This window comes from Enhydra lutris, unplaced genomic scaffold (genome assembly GCF_002288905.1).
Source record: "Enhydra lutris kenyoni isolate GAN:26980312 unplaced genomic scaffold, ASM228890v2 scaffoldscaffold25, whole genome shotgun sequence".
NCBI classification, from domain to species: domain Eukaryota; kingdom Metazoa; phylum Chordata; class Mammalia; order Carnivora; family Mustelidae; genus Enhydra; species Enhydra lutris.
Window position 1 is genome coordinate 23732940 of NW_019154109.1, and position 17535 is coordinate 23750474.

The window sequence follows — 17535 nt, forward strand, 5'->3', positions numbered from 1 at the left end:
ATCTTTAGAGATCCAAGTCCATTTTCCTTGTCCGTGATTCTTTCCTTGCTTCCCTTTCTCTGAGTTCTTTGCTCTGTCTTCTGTATTCCAACAGCGCTTGTTCCTATATTAGCTATAGGCAGATGTGTCCATGGTCAGGTGTTATTTGTCTGTTCAAGTGGCTAGTTTGCCTTATTAGATTTTGAGCTCTTTGAGAATAGAACGATAGATAAGGCAGGATGAGGAGGATGGGAATTGCTATTGCATGTAGTCAAGAAAGATCTCACTTGAAGAAAAAAAAAAGAACCAGGGCGCCGGCCAGGGTGACTCAGTCAGTTAAGTTTGGCTCAGGTCATGATCTCAGGGTCCTGGAATCGATCCCCATGTTGGGCTCTGCCCTTAGTGGGGAGTTTGCTTGGGATTCTTTCTCTCCCTTTGCCCCTCTCTCCACTTCCTGTCTGTCTCCCTCTCAAATAAATAAATGAATATTAAAAAGAAAGAAAAAAGAAACCTTGTAAACCTGCAAACCAAAAAGATAACCAATATAATGTAAAGCTCAGAATTTTACCAAATGGGACATAATGTTCATGAAAAAAAAAAAAAAAAAGATCTCATTTAAAAAGATAACATTTGAGCCAAGACCTGAAGGAGGCGAAAGAGAGCTTTGTGGGTATGTAGGGGGAGGAGTGTTCCAGGAAGAGGAACAGCAAGTGCAATGACCCTGCAGTGAGAGTGGGCTTGGCCTGTTCAAGGAATGAACGCAGAAGAGAGCAGGGGTGGGTCAGGGGGAGGTCAGACAAGTAGAGCGGAAGTCGGTTATGAAAGGACCGGTAGGATTGGTCCAATTTAGCCATTACTCTGAGTGAAAGGGAAGCCACTGGCAATTTTGGACATAATATGTCATAATCTGGTTTATGTTTTAAAAGTATCATTTGGCTGCTCTAATGAGAATAAACCACAGAGAGTAGGGGTGAAAAGAAGGAGTATGATAGGGAGACTATTATAAGGATACAAAGAAAAGATGGCAGTAGGGATTAATGTGGCAGTGGTGGAGGGGATGGGAAGTGGTGAGACTCTGGATTGACTTCAAAGGTGATATGTTTTGCTGTTTGACTAGATATGGGATATGAGAGAGAGGAATCAAGAGACTGAAAAAAGAGGCCCCTTTACACTCTTGGTGGGAATGTAAATCGGTATGGCCACTATGGGAAACAGTATGAAGATTCCTCAAAAGATTAAAAATAGAGCTCCTATATACATGATCCAGCAATCCCACTTGTAGGTAAATGTCCAAAGGAAATGAAAACAGGATCTTAAAGAGATATCTGCACTCCCAAATTCATTGTGTTGTTACTCACAAAGCTAAGATAGGGAAGCAACCCAAGTGCCCATCGATGGATGAAGGGATGAAGAAAATATGGTGTGTGTGTGTATGCATATATATAATGGAGTATTATTCACATTATAAAAGAAGGAGATCCTGCCATTTGTGTCATAATGGGGGAAACTGGAGGATGTTATGCTCAATGAAATAAACCAGACACAGAAAGACAAATACTGCATGATCTCACTTGTATGTGGAATTATGAAAAGTTGAACTCTTAGAGAGTAGAAGAGTGGTCACCAGGGGCCGATGGTTGGGGGGAAATGGGGAAATGTTGGTCAAAGGAACAAATATTCAGTTACAGGATGAGTAAGTTCTGGAGACCTAATGTACAGTGTGGTGACTATACTTAATAATACTGTATGACTAAATTATTAAATATTGTATTGAATATAATACTATCAAAATTTGCTAAAAGGGTAAGATGTTAGGTGTTCTCACCTAAAAACTAAACATACCTATGTGAGATGATGGATATGTTAATTACCTTGATTATGGTAATCATTTTACCACATCTATGTATATTTGCTTTTTCTTTCTGTCTCTTCTTCACATTCTCCTGAATGTTTTTATAGAATTTGTATGTTTACTATAAAATTTGTTCAATGTTTCAATTGTTTTAATAGAAAACAAAATTATGAACATCTCCTGACTTCTATTATTCCTTCTTTTTTCCTCCATAGCATACTCCATCCCCTAAAATACCTTCAGTAATACCTGACATAACCTGGGTACAAGTAACCTGTTACCTCAATATCCGTAATTCTACAGAATGTGACCCTAGTGGAGAAGGTTTCTCATGAAGACATTTGTTCATTGTTAGCTATTCAAGATTGTTTGAAGAGATATTTTTTCCTAGCCTATGCTTTCCATGAAAAGTAAGAATTTGCCAATTGCCAACAGCTGACAAACCGTGTGTTTACTAGAAAGGGCAGGCCTAGGAGAACTTGGCATAAAGGAGAACATCTGTCAGGTTATGGAAATTAACTATACACTTCCAAAGCAAGTTTCATACATGCCACTTCATTTGAAGTCTCTGTTGAAGAAATCTCCAATTTGGCCAAAATACTTCTACAGGAGAAATTGTGGAGTTACCAGATCATTTATTGTACTGGTCCCGTCGGAACTGAGGAATAAACACTGGTACATGCCCATCTCTTAATTAGTGTGTGTTACTGTTAGCCTCTAATGTCCTAACGATCATAGGATTATCCTTTAATAATGACTAAAACGAGAACAAAGAGAAGAGCGGCACAGGCACTTCTAAGCCAAAATGGCACAGAGAATGGAGGTTGGTCACCGGTGAGGGTGCGAGTCCTCAGGGGCTTGATGATCCGCTCTCTCTGGGTCAGGATGGCTCTCTGGGCCCCAGCCCACTTCCCTGGTCCCTGCAGGCGGTACTGGTAAGGCGTGCACGGTCCAAAGAAAATTTCCATAGCCAACTTCGGATCCCACAGGAAGAGCGAGAGCAGGTTGGGTTTCACTCCTATTTCAGAGGCTATCTCATCCATGTAATCCATGTACTGCACTCTGAGTGTGTCACGAGGGTTATTCAGGAATCTGAAATCAGAAGGGGGAAAAAAATAAACAACCGCAAGTCAGATGACAACCCCCATCCCTCCGAGCACAATTTCTTCTAAACATCGGTGGACTTTGTATGAGGGGATAATCCACGGGAGAAAGAATCCACGGGAGAAAGCTATTGAAAATTTCTCAGGGGTTCTTTTCTTTTTTTAAGATTTTATTTATTTCTTTGACAGACAGAGGTTACAAGTAGGCAGAGAGAGAGGAAGGGAAGCAGGCTTCCCGCTGAGCAGAGAGCCCGATACGGGGCTCGATCCCAGGACCCTGAGATCACTACCTGAGCCGAAAGCAGAGGCTTTAACCCACTGAGCCACCCAGGTGCCCCATCTCAGGGTTTCTTAACACAATATTCATAAAGTGTATTTTTCACTCTCAAATCCTTGCTGGGGTCTTGCATGATCATAGGTGGGGTTCAGAAGATTTTTGTCATATTAATAATACTCTTTTCTGAAATCTTCTGTACTTTGGCCATGCATCTGATTCTCATTCAGGATATAGTCTCGTTTTAGTAAACTGGTGGGAAATATGAATTATACAGGCCAGTTATTCAGGTAGGTGTGACACTAATTTCATTTTCAGTATTAGTGAAATGCAATTCTTGGCCAACCTTCTTAAACCAGCTCCTGGATAACAAACAGACTATTCTTAGGATGAACACTTTGATCGTAGAGAACAAGCTGTGACATCCACGTGGTAGATTCTCAACAGGTATTTGTTGCATAGAAATACATTTCCAACCCCAGTGGTTGAGAGTAATTTTCAATTAAGAAGATTTGGTACAACCTACAAGCCTCTGATTTCATGTCAGAATTTTAATTGGATTCTGTAATGATTTGCCAACTCATTTCTCACATTGATTTATCTTTCCAACTCCTTAGAAGAGTGAACAACCCTTCATTTCATGTTTGCATTTCATACACTTTTGCACCTCTAAGTCTACGCTATGACATAAACTTTTAATTGTATGCTTATATAGCATTACAAGAATTTTATTTTATTTTTTAATTTTTATTTTTTTTAAAGATTTTATTTATTTATTTGACAGAGATTGCAAGTATGCAGAAAGGCAGGCAGAGAGAGAGGAGGGGAAGCAGGCTCCCTGCTGAGCAGAGAGCCCGACGCGGGGCTCGATCCCAGGACCCTGGGATCATGACCTGAGCCAAAGGCAGAGGCTTTAATCCACTGAGTCACCCAGGCGCCCCAACATTACAAGAATTTTAAACACAATTCCGAAGTTTCCACACTGGATTATTCTGTATCCATTCTTCCCACACATACTCCATACATTTATGTTATGCTCAATTAAGAAGAAATGAAATTGATACTTGAGATCTCATCTAGGCAAATACACTCAGATTCTATGATGAGAAAAATACAGAGCAAACCATTCCACTTAAACGCTCTCAACTGACTTTCACCAAGAAGCAAGTTTCTTACTCTTTTTCATTTTTTTCCCTCTTCTTTCTTATGTCATCCATCATGCCCCTCATCGAAGGTAATTTGTTCAATCCTAGGAAAGAAAGAAGATGAAGTTCCACAAGAAATGAATACCCTGAGAATCTGTTTGGCAGAAAATATCACGAATGAGTTAGTACAAGACTAGGGGAGATGGATCCCAGGAGTTACTCTGGAATGCCCTCCATTCATTGTTTAATCAGGCATTCAATGCAAAGGCATGTCCTTTAATGAGTTTGCACCTTGACTAGTGGAGACCTCAAAGCTCACAAGAAGGATGGACTGAAGGGAGCTGCACCCAACTGACAAGACACAAAGTAATGTGTGTGTGTAGTCCCTTTACCGGAATATTCACGCTGGGTGTCCTTTAAATAGTGAGTTACACTTGTTGATTTATGTTATGAATTCCTTTACAAATATATATTGTATCTACTAATAGTGACTCACTGTCTCCTGATTGTTGTCATTAGACAGAGAATTCATCTTAATTTTCCATCTTAACTCATGGAAGTCACCTTCTTATAATTCTCCTTCACTTCTTTGATGAGTGACATCCTATATTTTGAGAAATACAGAATGTTCCAGAAAATATGGGGGAATTTTTAAAGGAGAAACAAACAAATAAGCAGAAGTATACAATGTGATTGACATCATTTCATAAAGTTAGGTTTCATAAAGTTAGGTTTCTTGTTTTTCCTTGTTTTTTTTTTTTTTTTAAAGATTTCATTTTTAAGCAATCTCTACACCCAACATGGGGCTTGAACTCACTACTCTGAGATCAAAAGTTGCATGCTCCAGTGACAGAACTAGCCGGGCACCCCCATAAAGGTAGGGTTTGAATCTGTCTTCATCAATTCATTCTCAACCTTAGAATTAATGATATAATAAATAATAATAGTAGTTATAACAGCAGTGGCTAATCTTCCATTCAATATTTATTGAATGTCCATAAAAGTCAGGGTGTTTAATTATTCACTTTTACCACCCTGCAAAGTATATGTAAATATTCCCATTTTTATAAATGAGGAAACTGTGGAGGTCAGGGAACATGACAAGATCATGCAGCCAGTACATGGAGGGGCTGAGTTTTAAGCCTGGGTTTATCAAAGGTTTTTATTTCCTGTCTATACTCTGGGTTGAGATCTTTCTTCTACTGCCCTCACTTCCTATACTATATACTGTCCTGAAGTGCTCTAAAGAATTCTTTGCCAACAAGTGGTCACTGGTTGATATGTAAAGTCGTGGTTTTTAAATCTTCATTTTTTTTAAGGATTTTATTTATTTATTTGACAGACAGAGATCACAAGTAGGCAGAGAGGCAGCCAGAGAGAGAGGGAAGCAGGCTCCCTGCTGAGCAGAGAGCCCAATGCGGGACTCGATTCCAGGACCCTGAGACCATGACCTGAGCCAAAGGCAGAGGCTTAACCCACTGAGCCACCCAGGGGCCCTAAATCTTCATTTCCATACAGGAATCCTGAAAGTTAAATAGCGATCAAATCCCAAAGTAACAAATCTCAAGTGGCACAATTTCAGATACTGTACAGGTTAACCTCAAACTAGGTTTTGCAGCAGAAGAGCTTTGCAATGCCTCTGAAATCACACTGTCTGGATGGCCATCTTTTCTAAACATGCATAAGGTAAGCACATACCCTTGAATACACGGACAGCCCATCGGCTCTGGATTTCTGATGAGGGAATGGTGGCTCCCACTGGCTGGAGAATGCCAATGAAAGCCAGGGTTGGTTTCTCCAGTTGAGGAGGGAAGACAAATTTATACATGGAGCGCTGGCTGTCCAGTACTGTTGGATTATTTTCCAAAAAGGGGAAAGAGAAAGTATATCCCGTGGCAAAAATAACAACATCGAGGTCCTCTTCTGTGCCATCTTCAAAGATGGCGGACGTCTCTGTGAACTCTCTAACATTTGGCTTTATCAGAACTCTTCCAGATATTATGTGATTGGGTAGATCATCACTGAAAGTAGCTTGATGGCTCAGAAATCTGAAGAATAAAAATTGAAATCCAGGAAAATTAATATGTCTTTTTGGAAAGGTGTTAAGTTCAGAAAATACTTTAAATATTTTTTTAGTTGACTAAGAAAAAAAAAGACTGACATTTTCGTTTTGTAAAATATTTCCTTGACTCCATACTTTCTTGGAATTTTTACTGAATAAACATTTTGTACTTATTAGAATGCCAATAACATTTATTTAACGCTTACTATAAGCAAAGAGAAGATTTTGAAATGTGTTATGTAAGTTTATACCGGTGATCACATTAATATCTCACTTCTTTAAGCAATTTTTTGGGGGAGAGATTTTTAAAAGCAGTTGGTGGAAGTGTTCATACTAGAATAGCGAAATCAGATCATATTCCGATTTCCATTTATTTTGAGAACCTACATACCATTTTTATAAATTTTGATGACATTATTTAATACCATTCGTAGCTTCCACCCTGACTCCCTACCATTTCTCCTCCACTCAAGAGCAGGAGTGATCCTTTTAAAATGTCTGATTACATCCTGACAAGTTTCTATGTCACTAAAAATGAAATCCAAAACTATGTCCATGCTGTAGCCCTAAAAATCTCTCTGGGGGCACCTGGGTGGCTCAGTTAATGGAGTTCTGACTCTGGATTTCAGCTAATGTCATGGTCTCAGGTCATGGTCATGAGATCCAGCCCCACCTTGGGCTGTGCGCTTGGTGGAGAGTGTGCTTGGAATTCTCTCTCTCCCTCTGCTCCTCCCTGGCTCGTGCTCTGCCTCTCAAATAAATAAATAAACCTTAAACAAAGTAAAAAAATAAAAATCCCTCTGTGACCTGGCCCCTGCCTATGTCTCTGAACTTATTTCCTACCACTTCCCCTCTCCCAGTGGTCTCGCTGGGTTCCTTGCTCTTCCTTGAATAAATCATGTTCATTCTGGCCTTTGAAGTTGGTGCTTCTTCTGCCTAGAATGTGATTCTCATCTCAGATGTTCTCTCAGGACTCACCTCCTCACTTCCTTTAGGTTCCCATTCAAAGGCTCTCTCATCATATAAGCATTCCAGAGACACCCCATCTAAAAAAAGATTCCTCTCCCCAACTTTGCTTGCTGTTTCTTCATACCACGTATCACTCCATGTAATTGCATTATGTTTTGACCAGTTGGTTTCTCCCATACTAGAAAGGTAGCCCAGCAAGAGCTAGGACACTGCCTGGCCTTGTCCTTCTACTCCCAGTATCCAGATACCTACTTGATCATAGTAGGAACTCAGAAATATTTATTAAGTTTATGTAGGTTGTACGCATAGTCAATTTTATGTGCTTCCACATTTATACCTCGCAACAGATAGATAGATATATAGATAAATAGGGATTACATTTTGCCAACATAAAAAAAAAAAGAAAATATTTAACTATACCAGAGTTAAAAGGCAGAGGCAAAATTACTTCTCTTAAAATCCTCGAACAAGGGCACCCTGGTGGCTCAGTCAGTTGGGTGTCTGCCTTTGGCTCAGGTCACGATACCAGGGTCCTGGGATGGAGCCCTGCACTGGGCTTCCTTCTCAGCTGGGAGTCTGCTTCTCCTCTCCCTCTGCCCCTCCCCACTGCTCATGCTCTCTCCTTCATGTGCTTGCTATCTCTCTCTCTCAAATAAATTTTTAAAAAGTTTTAAAAAAATCATAGACATTTCTTTTTCCATTCATCTGTTGATGGACTCTTCATCTCACAAAACAAACTGAGGGTTGATGGGGGGAGGGGGGGTTGGGGGGTGGGGTTAAGGACATTGGGGAGGGTATGTGCTAAGGTGAGTGCTGTGAAGTGTGTAAACCTGGCGAGTCACAGACCTGTACCCCTGGGGATAAAGATGTATTATATGTTTATAAAAAATAAAATTAAATTAAAAAAAATCATAGACATACCTGTGTTGAGGGAGCAAACCATAAACATCATGGTTAAATCGAGCGTTTAATTTATTCTCTGCCCATCTGTTGATTAAGAATGTAGGGCAACATTTGTTGAGGACAGCCTTAAAACGAGTGAAGAGAATAGTGTCCATAGGCATTCCATAATCCCAGACCCGGTTCCAAATCTATGTACCCCGCCTTGTGCTGAGAAACACCTAGAAGAGAATGCAAATGAATGAGAAACAGATGCCTCACAATGTAAGACTTTCCTTTCCCAGTTTTTCTGATGTCTCTCATTTGGCTCATGAGAAATGGATAACAACTATATTGACTTTTTCTCAAAGGCAGATAGACCAATAGATACAGGCAAACACACTTATACAAATGGACACATCTGACTTGGTTGCCATAGTCCCAGAGAGCTCTCCATGCCATCCTCTGGATCTCACTCACTATCCTTCCTGAGCTTTCACCAAAGCAGTGTTTAAAGCCTGCCATCTCTTACATTGCAAATTCTGGACAAACACAATGATGCAAGAAGGCTAGCGATCAACACATTCCCACATACCGTCCACCTGCTAATTATGATATTACAGAATTTAGAATACTTAGTTAATAGGTATCGCTTGAAATCTAAGTATGGAAGGAATCACAGTAGGGAGATGTATCATGTGTCATGTCAGTGAAAAATAAAGGGACTTAGAGTGGTTTTCTGGTAGTGTTCACATTTGTAACCAGTGGCAGAGCTGGTGAAGCCTACACGTTCTGGTAAAAATAAACCATATGATGGTCACTAAAGTTTGAAATTTTTATTTTTATTCCATTCTCATTTTTTAAATGTATTGCCAAGATGTCCACTGAGAAAACAAGTGTGAGGAGGTAATTAACAATCAGGATTGAAGCAGTGTATGGGTACACCTGACATATTTCATGCAATGTTAATATCTCAGAGGGCTCTGGGCAGGGTGCATCTCAAGAAAGAAAATTGTAGGAACCAAACCTGTGAAGCTACGTGACTGAGCTCAACCGCCAGATCAGCTCCCGAATTCCCAATGCCGACCACAGTGATTTTCTTCCCCCGAAATCTCTCTGGACTCTTATATTCCCAACTGTGAATATATTGACCTTTGAACCTCTTGATTCCTGTGGGCAAGAAAGTATTGCTCAAGGCTTGGTCATTATTTCACATTATTTTTAAAAGATTATTATTGAACTCAAAGTCCATCCTACTTCTCCTTTGCTGTTCTGCAAATGCTGGGCTGTGGACTGTGTCTGCCCATCATCAGACAGAATAAATCCTCATACAGTTTTGTTCTACACCTCTAATGCCTGCCTTCTTTTTCCTTTACTTACGTTCTTTACTTACTTACCTTTTTACCTACTTAACCCTGCCAAACCTTCAAAGAAGAGTTTGTCTCCCATTTAAGTAGTACATCTTCCTCATCCTTCATCCTTGTCATTTACAACTGCTGCTTTGGACCCACTTTCCTGTCTTGCTTTTCCAACTCAAGCATCATCCTTGTCTGCATGTTTTCATCTCTTCCTGGGCCAAGTACCCTCTTCCTACCAGCACTATTCACTCTGATCTCCAATGGGGGACAAACGCTCCACCATCACCCACCAGGATCTGAAACTAAGAGAATGTAGGAACTTTGTATTTTTGCCTAAAAATATGCTCTGACTTAAACAGAAACCTTGTATGCCAAAGTCATAAAAGCTGGTTGATTTTGCAGCACTTCATCCGTTAAACAGCACTGGGGTCTGGACATAAGGGCTTCATTTGCTCCTCTTGTGATGCTGAACAGCTCTAGTCCCTCCTGACTGAGGGTCAGCCCTTGCCCTGTTCCTTTCTCCCTACAGAATCTGATCCCAAACTCCAGGTTTCTTTAGGAAGCAGTTCTTTGATCCTGGCATGCTCCTGGCATGGATCTAATTGTTCCCAAACTCCATCTTTGCAAGTTCAATAGTCATCAAATTTCTCAGTGTGGTTATTTCAGTATTTCCCCCTCCCCTTGATCCCACTGCAATTCCTCTCATTTCTTGAAGACAACCTTTTTTTCTCATTTTTACGAAACAACAAAGATCTTAAGGGAGTGTCTCAACACCTACAAGTTACTGTGTGTTCATCCATTCTTCCTCTGTCATCCTTCCTCTGTCTCCTTTCCCCAGAAGGAATTATTTCTCTTCTATTCCAAAATGAACCCTTTGCCCTGTGGTTAAAATGCGGGGCGGGGGTGGGAGGGTTAGGTCAAACAAATATAGGAACAGATCTCAGCTTTTTTTCTACTAGTGACATTTGCAATACGTAAAATGGAAATGGTTTCACTTAGCTCATAGAAATGGTATAAAGATCCCTTAAAATGTTCCTGTATAGTACTTGAGAAATAGGTTTAATGCTCTTCTTTCAGTATCTTTAATTGCAGCCCACCCTCTCCCATTTTTAATGAACATCTCTTCAACCTTATTACCTTGTTACCTCCTCAGCTTCCTCCCTCATACAGGCAGAATCAGCCCTTCCTGGAGTCTTGCCTGTCTCCGGAAACTGCAACTCAGTTGCTCCGACCAACAACATTGAGAGTTATCCTCCACGCCTCTCTGTTACACTTCACATCTTGTCCATCTGCAAATTCTATCATCTCTATGTTCACATCTACTCAGGATCTGAGCACTTCATTATATCTTCACTGCGCACACCCCCCCCGCACCGCAACCCCTGTCCCCGTTCCAACCTACTATCTTTTCTCATCTGCATTTGTGCAAGAGCCTCCCCCTGGTTTCCCCACTTCTACCTTTACCACCTCATTCCCTGGCTCTTCCGGACACTGCTGTTTAGCAGATTAGAGCCTGCCTCTCCTCTCTGTGGAAGCTCCTACACCTCTTACCTCACTCAGAGGCAAAGCCAGAGTGAAAACCATGGCTCACTGTTCACTCTCTGACATCATCTCCTTCCCACCCCTTCCGCTCCCACGACACGCGACCTGTGAGGCTCACTTCCACATCGAGGCCCTTTTACCTGCTTTTCCTTCTGTGTGGTGTGCTTTCTCCCCCTACCTGCCCCACTCCCTCAATTCCTTTGGGCATTTGCTCAAATGTCCCTTTCTCATGGAAACCTTCCCTGGCCACTTTATCCAATCTTGCATTGCCACCCCCATCCCTAAAAACCCCCCACCTTTTCCACAGTCATTGTCTGCCACGAGTTTATCCCATTTTTTGGTCTGTGTCCATCTCCTGCATGTGCACTCCACAGACACAGAGGTTTTGCCCGTTTTGTTCTCTACTGAGCCTTTGGACGGTCGGTGTTGGATGGGTATTTCTTGACTGAAGGTTGAATGAATGAATACAGGAATATTTAAATTTCTAACTAACTAACCAACTAATAGATTTCTCTTGACCAATTTTAACCTCTCTTTCTTCTCAAACACTGGGAACCAGACACTCACGATGATGGAAGTGGGGGGAGTCTAGAATTTCCCGAGAGCTCCAAAGGAGTCTCAAGTTCAGTCCTTTCTGAGAAGAAGACCAAGTGTGTATCCTGATGAACAGGGAGATGCTGGGCAGGTGGATCATTCCCACACCATTCCTTATATGCAAGGTGCTTAAGCTTCCAGATAGTAAAGAATAGCATGGTAGTAGCTTCTAAGACGAGTTTGTGGCTATTTATAGTCATTATGTTATGCATATATGTACACATCCAGAAATAAAGCTAAATCTTAATATATTTTCTATTGCTTTGATCCTACTATTTACTTGAAACTATTTTTTAAAAATTCTCATTTGTTTATTTGAGTCACCTCTAACCCAATGTGGAGCTCAAACTCATGACCCCAAGATCAAGAGTCCCATGCTCTTCCAACTGAGCCAGCCAGGTGCTCTGTGTTTATTCCAAACTGTTACCAACACAAAGCAACTCCCACATTTTGCTTTCCAGATGTGGAATGATGTAGCACTTTTCTCCTAAAATAGCCCAGGACTCATGGTAATAGTTTATTAGTAATTTTAATTTTTTTAAAAGATTTTATTTATTTGTTTGACAGACAGAGATCACTAGTAGGTAGAGAGGCAGGCAGAGAGAGAGGGGAAGCAGGCTCCCTGCTGAGCAGAGAGCCCGATGCGGGGCTCGATCCCAGGACCGTGGGATCACAACCTGAGCCAAAGGCAGAGGCTTCAACCCACTGAGCCACCCATGCGCCCCAGTAATTCTAATTTCAATTTTTATAACATTATGTATTATTTGAATGGACCTGGAAAGAGCATGCATTGCTTTACAATCAAAAAAATAATATTGATTTTGAAAATAAGGTGACTTTCAGAGTTATAAACTTTCTTCAAAAATAACAATAAGCAGCAATGATAAAACTCCACATCACCAGTGCCTGAGCATTCAGTATGACATGACATACCTGGAAAGTCCTGGAGTGGCAAGAAGGGGTCGGTGTAAAGGCCAGTGCACACCATAATCCCATCAAAGACATAGGATTCCTGCTTCCCTGCGGCCTCGACTATGACGTCCCACTGTCCCGTGCAAGAGAAGTCGGAGCACCTCCTCACACTGTGCACCTTCGACTGCGGATGAGACAGACTTGGACTTGTGGCCTTTCTTCCCGGTTGTCTTCTATCCCAGAGCTTTGGGCCTCATTGAGTAACATTGGTTATAACTACTCTCCTTTGGGGTTTCCTGAAACAGTTTCTTTGAAGCTGGCTTCCCTACCAAGGCTTTCTTTTTTAAGTAGAGATGGAGGCCAGTGTGTCCCTGGCCGTGACCCTAAATGTAGTTGGTGGAAAGTCAACACCAGGTGCGTAGTCTCGCATTTCAACCAATCTGTCAGACTTTCTCCTGGAGGAAGTGAGGTGGGAAGGTCTTGCTGACTGCTCTGGACTCGTAGACCTAAGCTCCCAGACTGATCGGGTGTGCCTTACTGCCCTTCACTCTGGTCTGGCCCTTGACTCTCCCACGAGACTCCCTGCCCCACTTACCAGAAACCGGATGTGCTTCAGCAGGTGAAAGTGTTGCACGTACATCCTGAGGTACTCCATGATTCTGGAGTTGTGCAAGTAGTTGGGGAAGTGATCAGGGAACGGGTAATCACTGTAGGTCATCATCTCCTTCGAAGTGTTGCTGGTGGCAGATTCATAGATGCTTGGCCTGCCACTCTCAGCCTTCTCCTATCGAGAAAAAAAGGACGTTCCCTGTCTTTTAGAACACAAGAGTAACAGTTAAAAAATTCATTCCTTTGTCAAATTATGAGGCTCCTGGGATGAATTCCTTCAAAGAAAGTAAAGTTGCTTTTCCAGTACCTTCACTAAGAGATAAGATACTTTGTCATAAATGGTTTAAAAGAACAAAGAATTTTGTGGGGCAACAAAAAGAAAAATATGAAAAGATGGAAAGAACACAAAAAGGACATGAGAAGAAAAACGTGTTTAGAATACCAGAGAGTGAAAATAAACAGAGGAGGACGGGGCTTTCTCTCTGCCGACAGAGCTCCATGGAATGAGTCCTGGCCAGAGGGCATCGGAGATGTCCCTGTTGTTTGTAGTGACGGGTAGAGAGCCTTAGTATATGAGGCTTTCTTTTTTCATTTCCTGTTTTTACTGGCGATTTTTTTCTAATTACAAAAGCAGCACATGTTTATTATAATTTTGTAGGAAATCACAGAGATGAATCTCATTCTTGATCACTTTATTATTTATTAATTAAAAAAGATTTCATTTATTTCTTTGAGAGAGAGAGCATGAGCAGGGTAGAGAGGCAGAGGGAGAAGCAGACTCACTGCCAAGCAGGGAGCCTGGCATGAGGCTGGATCCCAGGACCCTGAGATAATGACCTGAGCTGAAGGCAGATGCTTAACCGACTGAGCCCCCCCAGGTGTCCTTTCATGATCACTTTAAATGTTTTGATATATATCCTTCTGGTTTCAGTCTCTCTGTCTGGTTTCAGTCTCTCTGTATTATCTACTTATCTATATGCATACAGATAGGAGATAGTATTTTAGCACTTTACAATGTCATGGTTTATAATTATATTATATAAATAATATAACTATATTACATTTTATAATTATATAGTATATAATGGTATAATATTTAATAATATATAAAATATACTATATAATACTATAGAATTATATAATATATAATCATATCTATTACCTAATTCAATCCTGTGAAGCACTTTATTGTCCTCATTGTGCAGGTTATAATAGGAATCCATACAACACACTCTATCTGTTATGTGTGTTAGCAGCCATTTCTGAGTTTTCTTTTTTTTTTTTTAAGATTTTATCTATTTTTTATTTATTTGACAGACAGAGAGATCACAAGTAGGCAGAGAGAGAGGGGGAAGCAGGCTCCCTGCTGAGCAGAGAGCCCGATGCGGGGCTCGATCCCAGGACCCTGAGATCATGATCTGAGCGGAAGGCAGAGGCTTACCCCACTGAGCCACCCAGGTGCCCCAATTTCTGAGTTTTCTTAAAACTAGGGCTAGAGGGGCACCTGGGTGGCTCTTTCAAGCAGGGCGCCTGCTTCTCCCTCTCCCACTCCCCCTGCCTATGTTCCCTCTCTGTCTGTCTCTCTCTGTCAAATAAATAAATAAAATCTTAAAAAATAAAAATAAAAACCAACCAAACAAACAAAAACCAAGGCTAGATACCTAAGTAATTTAAGGCTAAGAAAAAAAAAATACACCATCCCTTAAAATATGTTGTTTTCTCTTAGAAGAATTCGTTAGAATCCAAAATATAATCGTCTTAACATATGTACACAGAAAACACAGTTGGGGAAGAGATTAATTTTTTTCTGTATCTTTTGTATATTATCGGTGACATAAAGAATCAGTAATGCAGGTGTTCTGAATATTCTAAACTTGAAGCCAGGAAATATGGAATTTAATTCCTGCTAAAGTATATCAAGTTTTTTTTTAAGATTTTATTTATTTATTTGACAGAGAGAGGTCATAAGTAGGCAAAGAGGCAGGCAGAGAGAGAGGAGGAAGCAGGCTCCCAGCCAAGCTGAGAGCCCGACGCCGGGCTCGATCCCAGGACTCTGGGATCATGACCCAAGCAGAAGGCAGAGGCCTTAACCCACTGAGCCACCCAGGCGCCCCTAAAGTATATCAAGTTTAAGAACATCACTAGTGAAATCAGACGACGCGATGTGGTATTTTGTGACATTTTGATTTGGTCCTTGAGATATTTCGTTTCCTGGCTTGGATAGGGAACCTGACATCAGGTCACTTCTTTGAACCTGCTTCTTCACTGGCAAATCCTACCTCACACCCAATAATGCACATAAATGCACAGGGTGCTTGGGACATCAGGCTCGGAGGTTGGTGAGGCTTTCCTAGAGACACGTCTGCATTGGTCAAGGTCCTACCAGAAACATGGAAACTACTCTCAGTCGTTGAAACTGGGAAGGTAATGCAGGGAATTGTTCATAGAAAAAAATTAAAAAAAACCTGAAAAAACGACCAGGTGTTGGTGCGGTACCCAGAGATTAGCAAAAGCAGGCAGGCATCACCACCTGTAGGCAGGATCTAGGCAGTTGAGAGCTGGTATATTGCTACCTTTCTCCCCCACCCCTCACGGCAACGTTAGGGGCCATGTGGTCTGGGGCATAACACTGTTGGAGAAGGGCCCTTAATCACACTCGACTTTAAGGCAGGACAGAAACCCTTACTGAGCTAAGCTCTTGAGATTTCAGAGTTTGTCTATGGGACAGTTAGTGTTAGCTGCCCTTACTAATACATATGTTATTAGGCCGAAGATAAATAATCAAGTATGAGCTTATATGTGATACCTGAAGTCAAGGGTGATAAGGAAGAATCCTAAGGGACTTGCAAAAAGTAAAAGACCTGAGGATTGAGAACAGAACCACAATCAGTCACATTTAGAGGCCAAGTAGAAAAACATTGAGGAAGAAAAGCAGAGAAGAAAAGAGAGTGAAATCACAGAAGCCAGGGACAATTTGTTTTAAAAGGTATTGGTTTTTGACATTTTTATTTTATTTTATTATTTTTTTTTTATTTTTAAAAGATTTTATTTATTTATTTGACAGAGAGAGACACTGCAAGAGAGGGAACACAAGGAGGGGGAGTGGGAGAAGGAGAAGCAGGCTTCCTGCCGAGCAGGGAGCCCAATGCGGGGCTTGATCCCAGGACCCCAGGATCATGACCTGAGCTGAAGGCAGACGCTTACTGACTGAGTCACTCAGGTGCCGGGTTTTTGACATTTTTAGATTCCCCAGAAAGCAAGAAAATTTAGCACAGGAAGTTCATCTGATTTGACACTGTGGATTGGTTACAACAGTGAGAGCAGCTTTCTAGAAACACTGGTATGCCCATCAGGTAACGATGGCGGAGACATGACCCAGGGGTGAGACAATGCCGAGTAAGCACATGCTTCTCCTTCAGGAAGCCAGACTCTGGAAGGAGGAAGGACTGCTGGAGTATCATCCTTGGGGGAAGGAAGGATTACGATTCAAAGTATAGGTACAGGCACTAATAAAAATAATACTTATTAGGCTAATAGTTGAGGATAAGTTACTGCTGAATCTTTGCATTCCTATTTCCTGGATATGGAAAAGATGTCATCACACATACGGAAGCACAGTGTATTCAAACTTACCTCGTATCTCCACAGTCCTCCAATGTCGTCACTTCCCTCAAAACAGGTGGGCTCCAGTCCCTCCTCCAGACAGGTCTTAATGGCGCCCAATCCACTGACCCCAGCACCAATCACCGCAATTCTTTTTCTTGGCATTGTGTCTTGTATCAGGGAATTTATTAGTAGAAAATCAGATTTTTATTGTCATGTAATTTTTTTCTATAGTGCAAGATCATTTCCCCCCTAAAATTGCTAGCTAATGCCTTTAAGAAATGTCCTACTCAGTGTTGTTATCCAATTCAAAGTCTCTCTCAGTGACAGAAGACCCTACTTCACATCAGACTTTCTTTTCCAAGTATAAAGTAGATTGCTTTAAAATATATATATATATATTTGACTGCTGAAGTTATACACACACACACCTTTCCATACATAGATTTTGCCCAAACTGACTTTTAATGCCTTCTGCTAGTACTATCTGCTTGCCGAAACACTCATATTGGGTATTCACACAGTTTACTTTTGATTTAGGCCAGAGAATTCCTACTTTTCCCTGGGATTGGGTTGGACGTGGCGGGGGGAGGGGGAAGATAACTCCAACAGAACATTTCATCAAGTAGATCTCACTCATCACCCTCGCCTGGG

At 41.2% G+C, this 17535-nt stretch overlaps 1 protein-coding gene across 1 annotated transcript; it reads right to left on the minus strand.

Annotated features, from left to right (window-relative positions):
• Positions 1–2446: 2446 nt before the first annotated feature.
• LOC111151178 (dimethylaniline monooxygenase [N-oxide-forming] 5-like) lies at positions 2447–17046 on the minus strand. Its single transcript, XM_022508980.1, is given in 8 exon segments — positions 2447–2923; positions 4385–4457; positions 6052–6401; positions 8306–8505; positions 9291–9433; positions 12691–12853; positions 13265–13453; positions 16912–17046. Coding segments are annotated over 8 exon segments (1605 nt in total). The 3' UTR covers positions 2447–2571.
• Positions 17047–17535: the final 489 nt, after the last annotated feature.